The 20,828-nt window shown below is 34.7% G+C and overlaps 1 protein-coding gene across 2 annotated transcripts in view; it reads left to right on the plus strand.

The window, feature by feature from the left end:
• The first annotated feature begins 4,834 nt into the window (after positions 1-4,834).
• The window catches only part of LOC136024861 (TWiK family of potassium channels protein 7-like), a 51,204-nt gene continuing 35,210 nt past the window's right edge, over positions 4,835-20,828 (plus strand). The window contains exons 1-2 of one of the 2 annotated variants that reach the window (XM_065700376.1): positions 4,835-4,932; positions 15,745-15,969. In XM_065700376.1, coding sequence (XP_065556448.1) covers positions 15,752-15,969 — 218 coding nt within the window. In that variant the 5' untranslated portion in view covers positions 4,835-4,932; positions 15,745-15,751. Of the gene's footprint in view, positions 4,933-9,066; positions 9,155-15,744; positions 15,970-20,828 lie in introns of those variants that run through there. The other variant, XM_065700375.1, reaches the window with a different exon arrangement.

The raw sequence follows: 20,828 nt of genomic DNA on the forward strand, positions 1-20,828 counted from the left end.
GTCAATTTCATTGTTGTTTTTTTCCAGTCATCTTGATTATAATAGTGATTTTATTTATTTTGTTGTTGTTGTTGTTGTTAATGGTGATGGAGAACCAGGATCAAACATACCCTCTTTTCTCAATGGAAAACCCTGTAATTAAGTAACGGGCAACGTGAATAACTTAAAGCATTTACCAGGGAATTTTGTGGGTCTCCCGGGGGCAAAGTTATTTGATCTTTAAACTATTATGAACAAAACTAAAAATTTTAATCAAATGTCTTTAGGAATTTAACTCAACCATGTAAAGAACTTTGCCTCACAGAGGTTAGGGAGCAAGATGGTCCCAAGTCCGTTAAATGAGGAGGGTTAGGCTGTAGGATTGCAAGCCCCACCCTAAACCTCGAGGCCTACCTTTGGGGGAACACATTACTGCAACTGAAGCACCAAGATCGAGCCTTTAATCAAACCCCCTTTTGATGGCGACTACCGCTTGAACAAGAACAAGATTTACGAATGCGAAACAACAACTTAGATTTGGTTTCTGGAACGCTTGGTCTCAAGCTTCCAAGACAGAAGGTCTGTCAGAGGTTCTGTGTATGGGTTCTGGATAAAATAAACAGGACGGAATTGTGACTAGTATCTTTAGCGGACCCGAGCAGAGACGTGAATTCGGAATAGCCCTTAAGATGAAAAATCTAACCTCTCAAGCTCTTCTGCAGTGGACGTCACTATCACCTAAAATACTGAAAGCTCACTTCTTGTTGGCGCACACGAAACTGACAGTAGTAGTTCGCTACGCACCTACCAATGATGCCCCCCGACGAATCAAAAGAAGAATTATACAGAGCACTCAACTCCGTAGCCAAAGACATACCACGGCCCGACAAAGTATGTTTTCAAAGAGACTTCAGAGTGAAAGCAGGAAACAACCAGTGGCGTCATGGGAGGGGGCACTTCTCCCCCTCCCAATAATTTGGATAGACAATTATTATGTGGCATATGCCCTTGAATCTCTAGATGTGGACCCCTCTTGCCCTCCCCCAATAAGAATACTGAAGCTACGCACCTGAGAATGACCAATCCTTCTTTCTACGAGTCTTGGTTAGCGTGGTCTGGGCCAGTGAAACGAAAACGGGGAATTACTGATTGATTTAGTACCTCAACAACTTTGTAATATGAGGGACCTGAAATTTTAGATTTGAAGAAAAATCTGTAAGATTGGCTTTCGAAGCTTTAATATCCCTCTCCCTCCATTGCCAGCTTCTTAGCTAAAAGGTAGTATACACCTGGTTTGAACCAGAAATATGAAAAAGTATACCATCGGGAGGATTAGTAGTCTATAGGAGCTTGGTGCAAAAACAAAACAAGTTCTGACTTTGCTTCTAAACGAACTAATGCGAAGTTGCTAACTCAATCAATCTAGAAATGGGTTAAGTTGGAATTTCAAAGTATGGCTACAGACTGGCTTGATGTAAGAAGAATCCAGGTTTTTTTTCACTGTAAAATGAAGGTAAGCTCCAAGTCGGTGGTAAAACAGATGAAGTCCTTACTCGGCCTGCAGATAATCCAAGTCTTGACTCAGCAAAAGAATTTCTAGCTCAAAAGCTGCGGAACGACTCGGCATAAGAAAAGTGAGTTTAAAATGATCGTAAAAATCGACTTGAGTATGCAAATTTAGTCCATATCAATAAAACGCAGTCAAAACATCAATTTAGCCCAGTTAGGTGAAAAAGCCGGAGGTAGATTGTTCATAGTCCACCGAAGACTAACAGTTGTGTATCATGAAAAAACAGAGTAAAATGAAATCCTACCCAGGATGGCATGATTTGACTGTTAACGTTTTTACATTTTTTCAAAAAGGTGAATTTACCGTTTCAGAGGCTTCTGATCAAGCGATCTTAATGAAAATTACACCATCAGATTCAAATTATTAGAGAACACTATTGTAAAGGTCTCAACTTCCTTTCTACAAAAATATGGAATTGTTTGTTTTTTCCAAAAGAAAGATCACGAACGAGTGTTTATTTGTTTTTTGTTTGTTGCTGTTTTTTTTCCCAGCGGTGATCCAACAAATCAGTGGTCTTAAAAGGTCGTAAGAGGGATCATTCGACAGAGGGAAATTAAAGGTTCTAGTTTCTTTTTTTATTGACTAAGAATATCGAAGGTTAACTAGCCCCCCTCCCACGTCCTTTTTCCCCAAATTTACCTGATCAAAACTTTGAGATGGCCATTTAATCGTTGAAACGTCCAATGATTATGCTTTTGGGAATTATATGATCCCCGTAGTCCCTGGGAAAGGGCCGTAAGTTACGCAATTTGCCCTTGTTTACATGCAGTATGTTTGTAGTTGCAAATAATGCGTAATATTTTGGAAGGACAGGGGGCCTGTTCATGGTATTTTCCACGGGGAGAATTTTCCACAAGGAGTAAAATGTCTGAGAATTTTTCAGGGTAAATTTTAAATGGGGGAGGGGATTTCCCGGCATTATTTGAAAAAAAAAAGTCAGAAATTAAACGAGGAAAACAAGATTTTTCTTAAATGAAAGCTATGTGCAACAATAAAACAAACAGAAATTATTCCGAATATGAGGGAAGCTGCCACCTCCTCAACCCTCGCTCTTATGGCTAGAGTTTGACTTTTTGTCACAATTGTTTAATAAAGAGTGTTCAGGCACAACAGCTGTTGAATTAGAACGAGAAGTATTTTTTTACCAATTTTTAGGACTTGAGCATAAAAAGCGAAGGTTGAAGAAGGTAAATGTTGAATGTAACTCCTTACTTTCGGTTGAAAAGACTTATTTTTTCTCATTTAATCAAACAGTTCGTGGTAACGAACTGTAGTAAGGAGCGACCCGGCTCAATAGAAACCAAAACTCTAAAAAATAGAACTTTGATATCAATAGCTACATCAAAAGAATCGCATTTTAATGCTGATTTTAAATATATAAGTTTCATCAAGTTTAGTCTTACGCACCAAAAGTTACGAGCCTGAAAAAAATTTGCTTTATTTTAGAAAATAGGGGGAAACAACCCCTAAAAGTCATAAAACCCTACCGTAGAAGTTTCAAGCTCCTATCTACGAAAATGTGGAACGAAAATTACACCATCAGATTCAGCGTATCAGGGACTGTAAAAAACTGTAAACCCTACTGTAAAAAATTCAAGCTCCTATCTACAAAAATGTGGAATTTTGTATTTTTTGCCAGAAGGCAGATCACGGATGCGTGTTAATTTGTTTGTTTGTTTTTTTTTTCTTTTCCCCAGGGGTGATCGTATCGACCTATTTGTCTTAGAATGTTGCGAGAGGGCTCATTCTAACGGAAATGAAAAGTTCTAGTGCCCTTTTTAAGTGACCAAAAAATTGGAGGGCACCTAGGCCCCTCCCACGCTAATTATTTTCCCAAAGTCAACGGATCAAAATTCTGAGATAGCCATTTTATTCACCATAGTCGAAAAACCTTATAACTATGTCTTTGGGGACGACTTACTCCTCCACAGTCCCCGTGGGAGAGTCTACAATTTACAAACTTTGACCAGTGCTTACATATAGTAATGGTTATTGGGAAGTTTACAGGTGTTTTCAGGAGGATTTTTTGGTTGGGGGAGGGGTTGAAAAGAGGGGGATATACTGGGGGAACTTTCCATCGGGGAATTTGTCATGGGGGAAGAAAATTTCCAAGAAGGGAGCGCAGGATTTACTAGCATTATTTAAAAAAAAAAACAATGAAAAAATAAATATGAAAAAGGTTTTTTCAGCTGGAAGTAAGGAGCAGCATTAAAACTTAAAACGAACTGAAATTATTACCCATATGAGGGGCTCACCTCCTCCTAATACCTCGCTCCTTAAGCTAAAGTATTTTTAGTAATGTCAACTATTTATTCTACGGCTTTTGTGATTCAGGGGTCATTCTTAATGAATCGGGCCAAAATTTAAGATTTAGTGTAAAGAGAAAGGTACTGACGAGGGGGTGAACCCTCTCATATGTGTGATAAAAACATGAGAATAAAAAATTCTTTACGTAAGGTAGTTTATAAGCTACGTATATCTTTTACTAATAAAAAGATTCGTAAAAAATTAAATGTTCTAGTTGCCTTTTTTATTAACCAAAAAAATTGGAGGGCAACTAGGCTTCCTCTCCCGCTCTTTTTTTTCACAAAATCATTCGATCAAAATTATGAGAAAGCCATTTAGCCCCCCCCCCAAAAAAAAAATATGCAAATTTCGTTATAATTATTTCTCTGTGGAGAGCCAAAATCAAAACATGCATTGATTCAAAAACGTTCAGAAATTAAATAAAAAAAAACAACTTTTTTCAACTGAAAGTAAGGAGCGACATTAAAACTTAAAACGAACAGAAATTACTTCGTATATGAAAGGGGCTGCTTCCTCATCAACGCCGCGCTCTTTACGTTAAAGTTTTTTACTGTTTTAAAAAGAAGAGTTGAGAGAAAGAGTCAAACTTTAGCGTAAAGATCGGGGCGTTGATGAGGAAGCAGCCCCTTTCGTATACGAAGTAATTTCTGTTCGTTTTAAGTTTTAATGTCGCTCCTTACTTTCAGTTGAAAAAAGTTGTTTTTTTTTATTTAATAAAAATATAGGGCGATGCCTTGAGCCATTTATTTGAGATAGTTTTCTATGTAAATGTGGCCCAGGAATCGAAATAACAACTTTTGCTCGTTTTAAGTTTCAACTATCAAGCATCAGGAAAACTTATTTTAAATTAACAAGAGACATAAGTGACAAGCATGTTCTTCTTTGGTTAAGAAAAAGTTATATACCCTATCTTAGTCAAGTCAAGTCCGGTTTGTGAGTAATAATCATATTAGACTGTTAGTGAAAATGCCGCAGGAATGTGTTCCATGCCAAGACTAAAATCTTACGAGACAGTCTTGAATACAAAAAACAAGTTTAGTTGCATTAAATTCTTACTAAACTACTGATACTAAGAGGTAAATCGTTTTTAATACCTAATTTTGAACTTTACTTTCTTTTTTTATTTACTTTTTAAATTTATTCATATTTTTTATAGCTTAGCTGTCTTTTCTAGAGCTAAGATTTTAGCTGATACTTTTTGCAAGCCATGATGTCAAAAAATATTGCCAACTACCATAAGAAACAAATTTGAATTATTGTATCAGAGCCGCCAAACACCGCCAAAAAAACGCCTAAATGTTTAAATTTTGAACGTTCACCTATGGAATCTTTATTGATGAAAACCATTGCTTTATTGACCTTTCTTCATCTGAAAAATCTTACAGAAAATGTATATTAGTATACGCGTCTTTTTCCCCTTTTTAACCAGTGCTAACGGCCTAGTGAATGGTTCTAGGGTGATGACCAGGGGCTTATTCAGCAATTTTTGTTTTATCCGTTGGTTACAAACCCGTTATGACAGTGCCAGAATAAAGTGCAATGTCGCGCAATAAAGAGCAATTTTATGCACCATTGTTGTTTCCTTTTTTAACCAGCACTCGCAGCTACTGGATGGGCGAGAGGAAAGGGTGGATTGTGGTCTCATTCGGCTAATAATTTTTACTCATTTTACAAACCCATTTTGACAGTGCCTGAGCGAGTTGATATGACACACTTCTTGTCTGTGGGCGTAGCGTAGTGATAAGATACTTATTTGACAAATAACTGTCTGTCAATAAGTATGTTGTTCAACAATGATTCTGACAATGCCAGAATGAAGTGCCATGGGGCAACAAAACTTGGTAATTTTAGCAGCCTTTCTACTGTACCCTTTTCTTCAGCGTTAGCACCCTGATAAAGGATCTTTAGGTAATTTATTAGCGGCACAATCAACGTACATATCTTCCTTTTTGTATATTCGTTTTCATAAGCTGATCTTTTTTTTTTACCAGTGCTAGCAGCCTACCAAAACGTCGTAGCGTACTGATTTGAGGTTCGTTTGAAAAAAAAGGTAAAGAATACGGCATTAGACTTTACAGTCCGTACCGGCGGTGCTGATCTCCGTTTCTTGGCCCTTCAGCCAGGAAGTGCAATGGGGGGTCGGGGGCCAGCCATCCTGCGCTTTCGCAAATCCTTCTGTTTACCTTCCCCAGATTTCTCCAGGTACCCATTTAGAGCTGGGTTGACTCTGGCTAAGCTTACAGGGTCACGCCATTGACCCCCGTCCCAAACTGAAGAATTGGGTACACTGGGATTCGAACCCGCGTTCTCTCAGACAAGGGATCCCGAATCCAGCGCAAGAGGTTCATTTGAAATATAACTGTCAATAACTATATTTTTTAACAATAATTCTGGCAACACTGGAACAAGGCGCCATAGGGCAGCAAACCTTGGCAATTTTGGCACCCAACTAATTGTGTCCTTTTCACCAGCGTTAGTACGCTAAAGATTATAAGGCAAATATTTTAAATAGTGGCTCAATCAACATACAACTTTTCTCTTATCCACTTTTTATAAGCTCAATGTGGCTGTGCAAGAAAAAATGCCGTTGGACTTGGAAAATTCAAATGTTAACTGTCATGTCTGGAAATGGTAACGAGGTGAGAGGCTGGTTAAACCATCGCGAGTGAGATCTGCTTAATTTACTGCAAAAGGCTTAATCCAATTCGAATTTGGCACATTTTGATTTCCCCTTGACAAACTCTTTTTGAAAATGAAGTGGAATAATATATCTTATGGTTAATAAGAAAAAATTCCATCAACATTTTTCTTGGGCATCGAATTTAAGGTGAAATTCTCTTTTTGCTGGCTTTCAATTTTTAGAATAGATCCGTTGGATAGTAATAGGACCACTGGTTGAAACAGGGGCATATGAGGGTTGAGGGAGGGGGCTATTGCCTCGTACGAATTCTATATTTTCTCAAAGCTCGGGGCACTTGCTATTGAAATTGTCAAACATTTTTATTCATTATTACCAACCCCCCCCCCCAAAAAAAATAAGAACTTGCGTACGTGCCTAGTCTGTAGATTTACTATGGAAGTAATATGGTTTGGGGCTAGAGGGAAGCCATATAAGGGCTTGAGGGAAGGGGCTATTGCCTCGTACGAATTCTATATTTTCTCAAAGCTTGGGGCACTTGCTATTGAAATTATCAAACATTTTTATTCATTATTACCAACCAACCCCCCCCCCAAAAAAAAAGAACTTGCGTACGTGCCTAGTCTGTAGATTTACTATGGAAGTAATATGGTTTATCTGTGAAATTTTGTATTTGGATCCAATCGGTTAACTAATTAGCGTTGCCAAGCTGGAAACAATGGAAAATAAAGTGATAACCAAGTGATTTTCGAAAATGTTCTTTACTTTTTTATTTACTTTCCTCCAGTTTGTGTGGGACCAAAAAGAGTTTTTTAAATAGGTTATGAAAGCTACATTTTGTTTGAATCCCAGTCTCCTTAGTTACAGGAATAAAAATCTTAAGAATTGTAGAATGAAAAAAATGAAGAAAGAAGAATGAAAAATTGAAGAACTGCAGAATGAAAAAACTTGAAGAACGTTTTTTTACGTAATATAAAACGGAAGTATAAAAATTTCAGAGCCAATACTGTCAGGGCAAATAAGAAAAAATAAAGTCGTATATTCTCCCATCCATTACGCTTTTATTCAATAAATTTAAATAGCTTGATTTTTTAATAAAACTCATTTTAAATAGAAGTTTTTTTAATAAAAACTTCTAAACACACTTTAATCACGGCTGTTATTCATGATTTCTTGGTATAGGAAAAAAGCATTGGATAAAAATCCCGATTAACATTGAAGAATATGAAATTATGCAAATATTCGTGAATCCATAATAGTGTACTAGGAGGGGAATAAACTTGGGTGAGAAGCTGTCTTGTGCTATAAGAGCACTTGTTCTCGTGAACTGAGTAAGAACTAGTATTTGCTTGACGCTAACGGGATCAGGAAAAGAAACGTATCCTCCCATATCATTGAGGCGGAATTTTTAGTGGGAACTAGCTTATTTATATAGACTAATGTGATCTGGAGAAAATTGCGCCTACTGAGGTCGAAAGACATCAATTCCAAAAACCAAGTTGTGAGTATTTAAAGCTATGCTACCACGCTAGACCCGAAGGAGTATATTGTTTCCGAACTGAGAAAGGTGCATAAAGGGTACATCTATTGATCTTTCAGACAATTTCAATAGATAGGATATATTCAGGCATGTCAAAAAAGTACAGATCATGTTTTGACATTTGAACAGTGGGGCAATCAAGGAACCATAGATTTGACCTGAATTGACCTAGAATTGACCTTAGACCTGAATCCCACTGAGGGCATTTTCAGACATCATCAATAGATTCAAAAATGCCAGTAACGATATATGGTTCATGCAACTGAAAATCATTGCACCTGCATGGGCTGTTTTGTACGACAAACTGAATTTCTGAGGATAATCTTTTTATCGTATTCTTGAAATACAATAAAAAAATAAACATTCAAAGACATTTTAGGTCTTTTCAGCGGTGATTTTTATTATTTATTCTTTTGGTTGCTTAAATTTACGGAGTTTTTAAAGGAGTACCAAATTTTCGTCAGTGTTGCTACATTGAACCGTGAAAAAAGCATAAATAATTCGATAAATTTGAAAATACTCTTAGTTTGCAAAAACTCAAATATTAACAATCTGTTGGTTACCAAAGACAACTCCACTTTCAAAGGAAAGCTACTCCTTCTTAGGCTCTATGATGTCATATATTATTAGCTTTTTTTGCTGATGTTTTACCCATGTTTCTATTTTTTTTTTTTTTTATTTGGAAGCCACTGCTTCCAAAACTACATAAGTAGTATTGTCCTAAAAAACTGAATTCCCGATTTTATTGATTTTTGAAGGTTGATGTTTAAGTTTATGTATGTTTCATATATATGTTTATGTATGTTATGTATTATATTATGTATGTTTAGGTATATTTATGTTATGTTCATGCTAAGTTCATGTTTATGTATAGGTTTCCACTCAAATTACATTTTTTCTGTCCTTGATGCTTTAGCTTCTTTGCCTCAAAACCGAATGTTTTTGCGTTTTCTACGATTTCATAGTTTTGTATTTAGAACATAGTATTATAGGTTTTTAAGAAATTTTTACTTCGGACTTGCATAGTTGCCAATACGTCAATGGATCCTGGCAAGATATTCCTTCGATTCCCAGTTTCTATTTTGTAGTGCGTCAGTGCTGTTCTGGTTTATTTCCAGAGGTGAGGAGGATTAGAAACCTTTTGTGAAAGCTTTCCATGGAAACATGGAAATTTTTGGTCATTTATTATTACTGTTCTTCAATTTCCCGTTTTACACTCCTTATTTAAAATCTTGATTAGTCATTTTTCATTTGGGATTTTTTTCTTAACAGCAATTGTAATTTTAAGCATTAAAAGTTTTACTTTCAAAACTTTCCTCTAATAAAAGTGAACTAGTCTTAAGATTTAAAATTAATGAGCTATTGGGAATTTGCAAAATTAAAATGGATAATCTCTATGACAGGCCTGAAAATATTTTATCACCTTAATCTTTTCTCTTTTTTTCCAGAATTTAATAAACATTTGATTTTTGTTATTATTTTTCGTAATTTTTCTTCGGTGTATTCTATTCAGTTACTTTTCTAGATCTTTTGTATTCTACTTTTTTTCAGTAGATGCATTGCTATTTCTGATTTTTGGGATTTTTTTTTGCAACTTATCTTATAATGTTTTAACTTATCCTTAATACTCCTCGATTTTTGGGGGAATGTATTAACTTATCTTTAATACTCCTCGATTTTTGGGGAAATAGATAAATCGTAGACCTTTGTACATTAAGCAAAACCATCAAAATTTGTATTTTTAATAGTACAGTAGAAAGAATTTTTGCTGAGGAATAGCTGATGATGCTGGTATTGGAAAAAAAACTTAAGGTGATTTATGAATTTATTATTAAAACAAAGGGCTCAAAATAACTGAGGGTGAAATTCAAAATGGCATAGGCAGGACAAGTCGCTCGTGCTTTCTTATTTTTTTGGCAGCCCAAACCTTAATTAATGCTTTTTAGGGCTCAAAGAACAAATAAAAGTGGCTTTTAGGGCTCAAAGGGAAATTAAAAATGGCCTTTTTTCAGTAAAAGTCAAATCAGGTGAACAAGCTTGTTTTCACTTGGCGTTTTCGTCTAAAAAAGATGTAATGCAGACAAGTATCTACTGAACTGCCAAATATCTTTTAGAAATCTTTTCAATCTCAGTTTGAAAAGAAACAGTTTTTAATTCAAACTGCAGCGGTGTTTTGCGGGCATCGATAAATTAGGCTATATCTAGTCCCTGGGATATTTTTACATCCGCATATGTTAATTATTGGGTCAATTTGAGGATGCGACCTTGACTATTTTTGCTCAACGCTGCTACTTTTTGGGAAAATCAAGCACAGATGCTGATATTTGAAGAAATATTAAGATCATTAGAAGCCGTGAAAATATAGGTCCCATATGCACCCTAAGTTCGCTTAGAAATTAATACTGGTTGAGAATATTAAAAAAAAAAGAAAAAAAAGAGGATTTGAAATGATAATGAAGACAGAAAAACAGTGAGAAGGACGACTGTTACAAAAAAAGGACAAAAGAGCATAGGAAAATTTGATTCAATTTGTTAAAATACTATTTTACTATCAATTCATAACTAGAACTCCGACATCAATACCTTGTGAAGTGTTGTTAAGTGATAATTTTTGGTTTGATTGGAATCGAGCTCTCGATGTTCGATTCCGCCCTTTTTAAGGATGAAAATGATAATAGTATAACCAATAATGAAGTGCAACGTTCACCCAGAATACCTTTTCTTAGATAGTCTGACGTCTAGAATTTAAGTACCCACCTCTCCCTCCCTCTACAGAGCTCAGATCAGATATGGACTTTTAAAAGTAAAACGTTCACACTTAATCTTACTTCTTCCAAGTTGAATTGAAACTCGACAACCTCTTCTGTTAAACGTCCAGATGACAAGAATGTGCTGATAGATTGGATTATGACAAGAATTTAAGAACCCTTTCCTCGTTCCCCAGAGAGGTCGAGTCGATTCTATAATCAAAAAGAGCTTATCTAGGACGATAACTATTACTTCTGACTCAGTTTGCTTGATATATAATCAATTCTGTTGGTAAACGGTGTCATGACCAGAATGCAAGTACGTTTCATTAATTCACCTGGAGGTCCGATTGGTTCCAGACCCTTGGAAGGTATAACTTAGACATCAGCTGCTGTGATTCATCAAGTTTGGCTGGAATTCAGCAACTTCTACCCACTCTCTTATAGAGTTTGGATCATGTTTAGACCTAGAAAAGACACAGGTTGTAAATCTGCTCCAACTTTTCACCATTTTTTTTTTTTTAATTCAACAACCGTTTTGGCGTGCCAGTCACCCTAGACGACTAAACGACACGCTGGACTTGCAGTCTCATGTCCTTTTAGATTCATCCTCGAATCATGGGTCGACAATTCTTTGGCTTGGTGTGGAGGTGAGTGGCGTGACTTTACAAGCTCAGCCACCGTGAGTTTAAGGAGCTTAAGGTTATAAAGCGTCCAACGAAAAATCTAAGCTTAGATGCTAGGCAAGGCGGAAAACGACTGATCCTGCTCCTAGTTCAAGGAAAAGTAATCTGTTTGGTATTTATTACAGAGGTTTAGCTTCCCAGGTCATCTCGCAATACTGATGGTGGGAAGATTGGCTCTTTACCATGAAATTGCACTTGTAGGAAGCTAACTTACCATGTAAGCTTACTTCCTACCATGCTAACCTACTAGCTAGCTTACTTCCTACCATGTTTTATTTACATTTGAGAACCCACCAGATATTTATAGATTAGAAAAAAGGACATCCTTACCCTACAAAGATCAGAACTGATAAGGACTCCAAAAGGATAAAAAAGTACATTGAATGCTACTAAAAATCCAGTTTGTCTAAGACTCGATGATCTCTTCTGCCAGAATCAATGATGGCACGAATTTAAGGGTCCATCGTTTTTTCCTCCCCTACAGCGGATAAATTGGGTCTTGATCACCTAGAGGTATACCTAGGACATTAGCCCTTACTTCGCACCGAGTTTTGATAAGGTCTTGGAGCTTTTCCTTGTTGATGTTCCTATGACAAGGATTTAGGAACCCCCTGCCTCAAATAAATTGAATTAGACACAAACTATCAAAAATGAACAACTAGGATACTTTTTCTTATTCCCCAATAAGCTTGTCTGAGAACCAAGAACTGTTCAGGAAGATATCAGGAAGACAAGAATTTATGAGCTCCTTTCTAGAACAAAGGTCATAATAGAATAAATAGTGCATCTCTCCCTTGAGAGGTTACTTTGAGGCCGGATCCTCAAAAGGCGTAACTAGTACACTCGTCATTACCTCTCACAAGTTCTGATTGATTTCCAACAATCTTTTCTGGTAGCTGTTCTAGTGACGTGAATCTAAGTGCCCCCTTTTCCCTACAACTCAGAGGATGTGTCTGGGCTCCAAAGGGCCCATCTGGGACATACACTCTTATTTTCCAGAAAGTTAAATTGGTCCAATAATTATGTTTTCTAGATCTTCTGATGACAAAAATTTTTGTGACAAGCCACCTTCTTTTCCCGATGTTGGGCAATATATTCACCTTCGAAAAATGTATTTAGGACACCTAATCTTTCTTTAAACTGAGTTTAGTTTGGATCGGCCAACCTGTTCTGTTACATGTCTAGATGAAAATAATCTGAGGACCTCGGCCCCCTTTCCATCCTCTATCCATTCCAAGAAGCCATAATTAAAAAACTGGACATTATTTCCCACCAAGTTTGTTACAGATCTTACAATTCCAACTAGAAAGTGTTTTAACGCTGCTGCTTATACTTCTAACTTATTGCAGTTCAAAGCCGCCTGAGGCCAATACAACAGTGCGCGCTCTTCTTTTACTCTAATCCGTTTACAGCTTTACTTTTTACTCCCTCCTCTGAAGTATAATTTTCTTTAAATCCTTTCTAATGTCCTCTTCTCACTACATCCTGAGATTTAAAATTTTAGCTTGGCCCTAAACGGGTTACCAAAAAGCACAGTTTTCCGATAACCTGTCATCCTTCATCTGCGAAGTATGGGCGACCCGAAAAAACAAAAGAACTCTTCATTTGCTCTGCCTTCACAATTTTTGACGTCATAGATCTTCGATTGCTGCTAAACTACTACTACTAACAACTCCCTCCAGAACAAAGCCACCCGAATCCAACTCAGTAAAAATCGTGTCAGTTTCTTTTGGCTATATTTGTCTACCGAGCCACAAATCCCCAGAATCAGTATGTTCTTGTTCTTTCCTCCCCTCTAACGTGCCCACGTATCCAAGAGAGGTAGGACTGTGTCTGGTCAGCCCAAAGGCACGCCTAGACACTAGGTTTTACATTCTACCAAGTTTGGTCAAGGTATGAAATTAAATAAAAAAAAGTTTTTTCAATTGAAAGTAAGGAGGAAAATTAAAACTTAAAACGACAGAAATTATTACGTATATCATGGGTTGCGCCCCCTCGTCAATACTTCGCTCTTAACGCTAAAATTCGAATTCTGTTCCAATTCTTTTAAAATAACCCATGAATCACAAAGGCCGTTTAGTTAGAATAAATCGCTCTTTTGAAAGTACTAAAGAAACTTAAGCGTAAAGAACGAGGCATTGACGAGGGGGTGTAACCTCTAATATACGTAATAATTTCTGTTATTTTTTAGTTTTGATGTGGCTTCTTACTTTCAGTTGAAAAAGCTTATTTTCTTATTTAATTTCTGATCGTTTTTTAATAAAGTTGGGAAATCCGACGCCCCCTTCATGGAAAACTTTCTTTTCCCATTAGAAATTCCTCTATTGAAAAATCATCCCACGTAACCCCCCTTCCCCTGAACACTCTCCCCCCTGCACCAGAAAAAAACATTAAAACGTCTTTATTCTTCCCTATAACCAATACTATATGCCTCATTGGACAAAGTTCATAATTTGCAGTCCTTCCCCCGGCACTGTGGGGGTTAATTCGTCCTCAAAGACATAGCGACTAAATTTTTCGACTACCCTAAACAAAATGGCTGTCTTAAAATTTTGATACGGTGACTTTGGGAAAAAAATGAGCGTTGGAGGGGGCCAAGTTGTCCTCCATTTTATTGTTAATTTGAAAAGATCTCTAGAACTTTTAATTTTCCTTCGAATGAGCCCTCTCGCAACATTCTAGGACCACTGGGTCGACGCAATCATTCCTGTGAAAAAAAAAAACAGCAACAAAAAACAAGCACTTTCCGTAATCTTTCTTCTGGCGAAAAATTTCAAATTATATGTTATTGCAGATAGGAGATTGAAACCTCTACAGTAGCGTTCTCTGATACGCTGAACCTGATGGTGTGATTTTCATTAAGATTCTATGGTTTTTAAGGGGTGTTTCTCCCTTTTTTTGAAAATAAGGCAAATCTCAGGCTTGTATTTTTTTATGAGTAGGACTAAACTTAATGAAATCAGAATAAAAATCCGATTCTTTTTATGTATCATTGGTATCAAAACTCCGTTTTTTAGAGTTTCGGTCACTATTGACCCTGGTCGCTCCTTACTTACAGTTCGTTACTACGAACTGTTTAATCCCCTCTTATAGATACGCAAATGACAATATTTACCCTGAATAGTCAGTCATAAGATTTTAACTTGAAAGTTTATACATAGCTCAACCCACTAGGATTAAGGACGGGATGCATTATTGGTGCTTTAGTCGTGCGGTACCTTGCTATTATCCGTACGTGTGACTATAGTGAGCCGCGTGTAAAACGATGAAAAGAGTATATCCTTTTGCATTGGAGTCTTTTCCTCATCATTTTTTGGCTCTTACTCATATCGAGTCTTCGGTATCCGGGCCGGTAATATCAGGGAATCTAAAATAATGTTAATAGCCTGCTAATTTTGAAACCGAGAGGCAACTAAAGAAAGTATATCAGCTTGTTAATTCGAGTACCATAATGAAATCTAACAAATAGAATAGAAGACATCATATCACCTCATTCGAAATAAGGATCCCCATGTGCTCTTTGGAAACTGTGCCAACTAAATAAGATTGTTCAACCCTATAAGGTGTTTAAATTGTTCAAAGGGAAAGGGCTTTCGGTTATTTTTTTCTCGATTATGAAAAATGTGGATACTTAATAGTAAAACAAAATTTTAATTTTTACAGGTGATAATTTTAAGCTCTTGGAGGTGGGGTTTTGCCGCATGTTTTCATGCATTTTGGGATGCAGTTTGCATTTTGTAGTTTATATTTTGCTAACCAAAAGACGGATATATTTTAGAAATATTCAAAGTGATTAAAAAAGACGCGATAAATCTAGAAAGTGAAGCAACTCGTCAGCAAAAGACCAAAGAAACAAAAAGTGATTACCTTTTTATTATTTTTGCTTTTTCTATTTCTTATGACCAAAGAGAGAAAAAAAGAGTTCTGTTTCTATATCCCTATATTTCTGTTTTAAAAAGTGTGCTTTAAGTCAATTGGCTTGTCTTTGTGACGTCAATCGTCAAATTCCTTTCGATCCAATCAGATCTTAAGGGCACGTCAGTAAGAGAACCAGAACAGCCCCGCGTTTTTATCCATTGTTTTATTCACTTCTTGTTCTTATTTCAAATTTCGGGGCCAGTAAAAAAAAAACAAAAAAAAAACGCAAAGCCTTATTGGTACTTTTCGTATTAAATCTTAAGCAAGCCAAAAAAGCGACAGTTTTCTGAGATACTGCACATTTTACAGTTAAACTCCCTATTTCTCTGTTATTAGACCAACTTTTGCCCTCTTTTCAGGTTTTCAATGTCAGAAACTAAATCGCTGACAAAATTTCAGCTGGTGAAGCGAACCTTACGAGAATTACGTTCGACATGGATTTTACACAAAAAAGAACTTGAAACGTCTTGGAAGAGGCTAAAATCAGGTGTGCTATGGACATCGTTGTTGCTTGTAATAAACTTAGTGTATTGTATATTTGGCGGTCTGCTCTTTGCATCACTAGAAGGCTGGCATGAGGCAAGGTATTATTTTTATTATTTAAAAAATTAAGGACATTTCGGTGCTTCCCCGTCCAATGCGATACAGGGAGGATATATGAATGTCGACGGGGACACAGGGAATATTCGATTATCAATCGTCATCAACGAAGCTCAAGGGTAATCATAAGAAAAATACGGTATAGATATGAATACGGATTGTTTTTCCCATGGACAATTATATGTTGCATGTTCAAGAATCGGTAAACCTGACATTCTATTTATATGCACAGACAATAGGACAGCGAAGAATGTTATATATTCGCAAGTTTTGCGTAGTTAAAAACATATATACATGTATATATATATATATATATATATATATATATATATATATATATATATATATATATATATATATATATATATATATATATATATATATATATATATATATATATATATATATATATATATATATTTATATATATATATACTAGCTGTTGGGGTGCACCCCAACACCTAGTTGGCGGGGGTGCTTCGCCCCCCCCCAAAGCCTCCCCGCGCGCGTAAGTCGTTACGCGCCATACTAGTTACGCGCCATTGTAGTTGTGTCCCTGTGTCCCACCTGTGAATATAGATATATATATATATATATATATATATATATATATATATATATATATATATATATATATATATATATATATATATATATATATATATATATATATATATATATATATATATATATATATATATATATATATATATGTTTTTAACTACGTAAAACTTGCGAATATACAACATTCTTCACTGTCCCATTGTCTGTACATATAAATAGATTGTCAGGTTTACCGACTCTTGAACATGCAACATATAATTGTCCATGGGAAAAAAAATCCGTATTCAGATCTATACCTCATTATTCTAATGATTGCCCTTGAGCTTTGCTGATGGTGATTGCTAATCAAACATTCCCTGTGTCCCCATCGTCATTTATATATCCCCCTTGTGCCCCCCGGTGTCCCCGTTGTAGTTGTGTCCCTGTGTCCCAGTCGTCATTTATGGTCGACAAACATGACGTCAGTCGACACACAAAAATGATGTCAGTCGACACACACGTCCCAGTCGTCATTTGTGTCCCAGTCTGTAATTTCTCTTTGAGTGTCCCGGTCGTCATTTACATTCCCTGTGTCCCGATCTGTATATACATTCGTTTTTGAATTGGTATATGATGAAATAAATTTTTTGTTTTTTTCCTTTTTTTCTTTTTAGTTTTTTTGGTTTTTACCTTTTTTTAGCTATTTTAGTTTTTTTCTGTTTTCTTTTTAGTTTTTTTTTAGTTTTTACCTTTTTTAGTTTTATTTTATTTTTATTTTTAGTTTTAGTTTTTTTTTAGTTTTCTTTTTCTCATTTATTTTTCAGTTCTTTTCCTTTTTTTAGTTTTTTTTCTCTTTCAGTTTTTAGTTTTTTTAGTTTTTTTTTAGTTTTTTTATTAGTTTTTAGTTTCTTTATTTTTTTTTGTAGGTTTTACCTTTCTTTTAGTTTTTTTAGTTTTTTCTTTTTTAGTTTTTAGTTTTTTACCTTTTTTGTTTTTTTTTAGTTTTTTACCTTTTTTAGTTTTTTTAGGAAATAAATTTTTTGTTTTTTCCTTTTTCTTTTTAGTTTTTTTTGGTTTTTACTTTTTTTTTAACTTTTTTTGTTTTTTTCTTTTTAGTCTTTTTTGTAGTTTTTACCTTTTTTATTTTTTTTTATTTTTATTTTTTTAGTTTTAGTTTTTTTGTAGTTTTTACCTTTTTAGTTTTTTTTCTTCTTTTGTATTAATACTAAATCCAAGGTTCGAACCTGGAATCTCTCGGATCTAGAACCTGGAACATAACGCTTTACCAACTCAGCTACTTCGGCTTGAATACATTTATTTTTTTTTATTTTTTTTTATTTTTATTTTTTTTAGTTTTCTTTTTCTCCTTTATTTTTCATTTTTTTTCCTTTTTTATTTTTTCTTTCTTTTTCAGTTTTTTGTTTTTTAGTTTTTTAGTTTTTTTATTAGTTTTTAGTTTTTTTTCTTTTTAGTTTTTTTGCAGTTTTTACCTTTTTTTGGTTTTTTTAGTTTTTTTTCTTTTTTAGTTTTTAGTTTTTTACCTTTTTTAAGTTTTTTTTAGTTTTTTAGCTTTTTTAGTTTTTTTAGTATTTTCTTTTTAGTTTTTTTTGTAGTTTTTACCTTTTTTAGTTTTTTTCTTCTTTTGTATTAATGCTAAAGCCAAGGTTCGAACCTGGAACCTCTCGGACCTAGAACCTGGAACATAACGCTTTACCAACTCAGCTACTTCGGCTTGAATACATTCGTTTTTGAATTGGTATATGATGAAATAATTCAGACGTCATATGCGGACAGACAGACAGACACACAAACAAACAACTTATTTATGTATATACTAGCTGTTGGGGTGGCGCTTCGCGCCACCCCAACACCTAGTTGGTGGGGGCGCTTCGCGCCCCCCCCCAAGCCCCCCCGCGCGCGTAAGTCGTTACGCGCCCTGTGTCCCGGTTTTTAGTTCTTTTAGTTTTTACCTTTTTTAGTTTTTTTTTAGTTTTTTAGATGAAAATTTTTTTTAGTTTTTTCCTTTTTTTCTTTTTAGTTTTTTATTGGTTTTTACCTTTATGTTAGCTTATTTTTCAGTTTTTTCCTTTTTTTAGTTTTTTTTTATTTTTTTTTTTAGTTTTTTACCTTTTTTTAGTTTTTTTAGTTTTTTCAGTTTTTTTTAGTTTTTTAGCTTTTTTACTTTTTTTATTAGTTTTTAGTTTTTTTGTAGTTTTTGCCTTTTTTAGTTTTTTCAGTTTTTTTTTAGTTTTTTATTGGTTTTTACCTTTTTTTTAGCTTATTTTTCAGTTTTTTCCTTTTGTTTAGTTGTTTTTAGTTTTTAGTTTTTTTAGTTTTTTACCTTTTTTTTAGTTTTTTTAGTTTTTTAGCTTTTTTATTTTTTTTTATTAGTTTTTAGTTTTTTTTGCAGTTTTTGCCTTTTTTTTAGTTTTTTTAGTTTTTTAGCTTTTTTATTAGTTTTTAGTTTTTTTTGTAGTTTTTGCCTTTTTTTAGTTTTTTTAGTTTTTTAGCTTTTTTATTTTTTTTATTAGTTTTTAGTTTTTTTTGTAGTTTTTGCCTTTTTTTAGTTTTTTCAGTTTTGACGTCACCTGATCCAGTTTTTTCAGGTGACGTCACCTGATCCACGATCCACAGACAACTTATTTTTATATATATAGATAGTTTTTTTTTTTACTTATGTCCTGGTCGTCATTTATACTCCCTGTGTCCCTGTGCTTTGTTGATTGCTAATCGAACATTCCTTTTGTCCTGGTCGCTTTCTCTTTGAGTGTCGTCATTTATTAGTTTTTTCCTTTTTTTTTTTTTAGTTTTTTATTGGTTTTTACCTTTATTTTAGCTTATTTTTCAGTTTTTTCCTTTTTTTTAGTTTTTTTTTATTTTTTATTTTTTTTAGTTTTTTACCTTTTTTTAGTTTTTTTTTAGTTTTTTTAGTTTTTTAGCTTTTTTACTTTTTTTATTAGTTTTTAGTTTTTTTTTGTAGTTTTTGCCTTTTTTTAGTTTTTTCAGTTTTTTTTTTAGTTTTTTATTGGTTTTTACCTTTATAGTTTTTTTAGTTTTTTAGCTTTTTTATTTTTTTTATTAGTTTTTAGTTTTTTTTGTAGTTTTTGCCTTTTTTTAGTTTTTTCAGTTTTGACGTCACCTGATCCAGTTTTTTCAGGTGACGTCACCTGACACATCCATCCACACATCCACAGACAGACAGACAACTTATTTTTATATAGATAGATAGATAGATATATATATATATATATATATATATATATATATATATATATATATATATATATATATACTAGCTGTTGGGGTGGCGCTTCGCGCCACCCCAACACCTAGTTGGTGGGGGCGCTTCGCGCCCCCCCCAAGCCCCCCCGCGCGCGTAAGTCGTTACGCGCCATAATAGTTACGCGCCATTGTAGTTGTGTCCCTATGTCCCACCTGTGAATATAGATAGATATATATATATGGTTTTAACTACGTAAAACTTGCGAATATACAACATTCTTTGCTGTCCCATTGTCTTTGCATATAAATAGATTGTCAGGTTTACCGACTCTTGAACATGCAACATATAATGGTCCATGGGAAAACAATCTGTATTCAGATCTATACCTCATGATTCTAATGATTGCCCTTGAGCTTTGTTGATGGTGATTGCTAATCGACCATTCCCTGTCCCGGTGTCCCGGTCGTCATTTACATCCCCCTGTTTCCCCCGGTGTCCCCGTTGTAGTTGTGTCCCTGTGTCCCGGTCGTCATTTATATTCCCTGTGTCCCGGGTCCCGGTCGTCATTTGTATCCCGGTGTCCCGGTCTGTATATACATTCGTTTTTTAGTTTTGTTTTTCTCCTTTATTTTTTTCCTTTTTTTTTCTTTTTTAGCTTATTTAGATTTTTAGATTTTTTAGTTTTTTTATTAGTTTTTAGTTTTTTTTTCTTTTTAGTTTTTTTGTCCCGGTCGTCATTTATATCCCCCTGTTTCCCCCGGTGTCCCCGTTGTAGTTGTGTCCCTGTGTCCCGGTCGTCATTTATATTCCCTGTGTCCCGGTCGTCATTTGTATCTTTTTTTCCTTTTTTTTCCTTTTTTAGTTTATTTAGATTTTTAGATTTCTGGTCGTCATTTATACTCCCTGTGTCCCGGTGCTTTGTTGATTGCTAATCGAACATTCCTTTTGTACTGGTCGCTTTCTCTTTGAGTGTCGTCATTTATTAGTTTTTTCCTTTTTTTTTTAGTTTTTTATTGGTTTTTACCTTTATTTTAGCTTATTTTTCAGTTTTTTCCTTTTTTTTAGTTTTTTTTTATT

Source organism: Artemia franciscana, chromosome 3 (assembly GCF_032884065.1).
Source record: "Artemia franciscana chromosome 3, ASM3288406v1, whole genome shotgun sequence".
NCBI classification, from domain to species: domain Eukaryota; kingdom Metazoa; phylum Arthropoda; class Branchiopoda; order Anostraca; family Artemiidae; genus Artemia; species Artemia franciscana.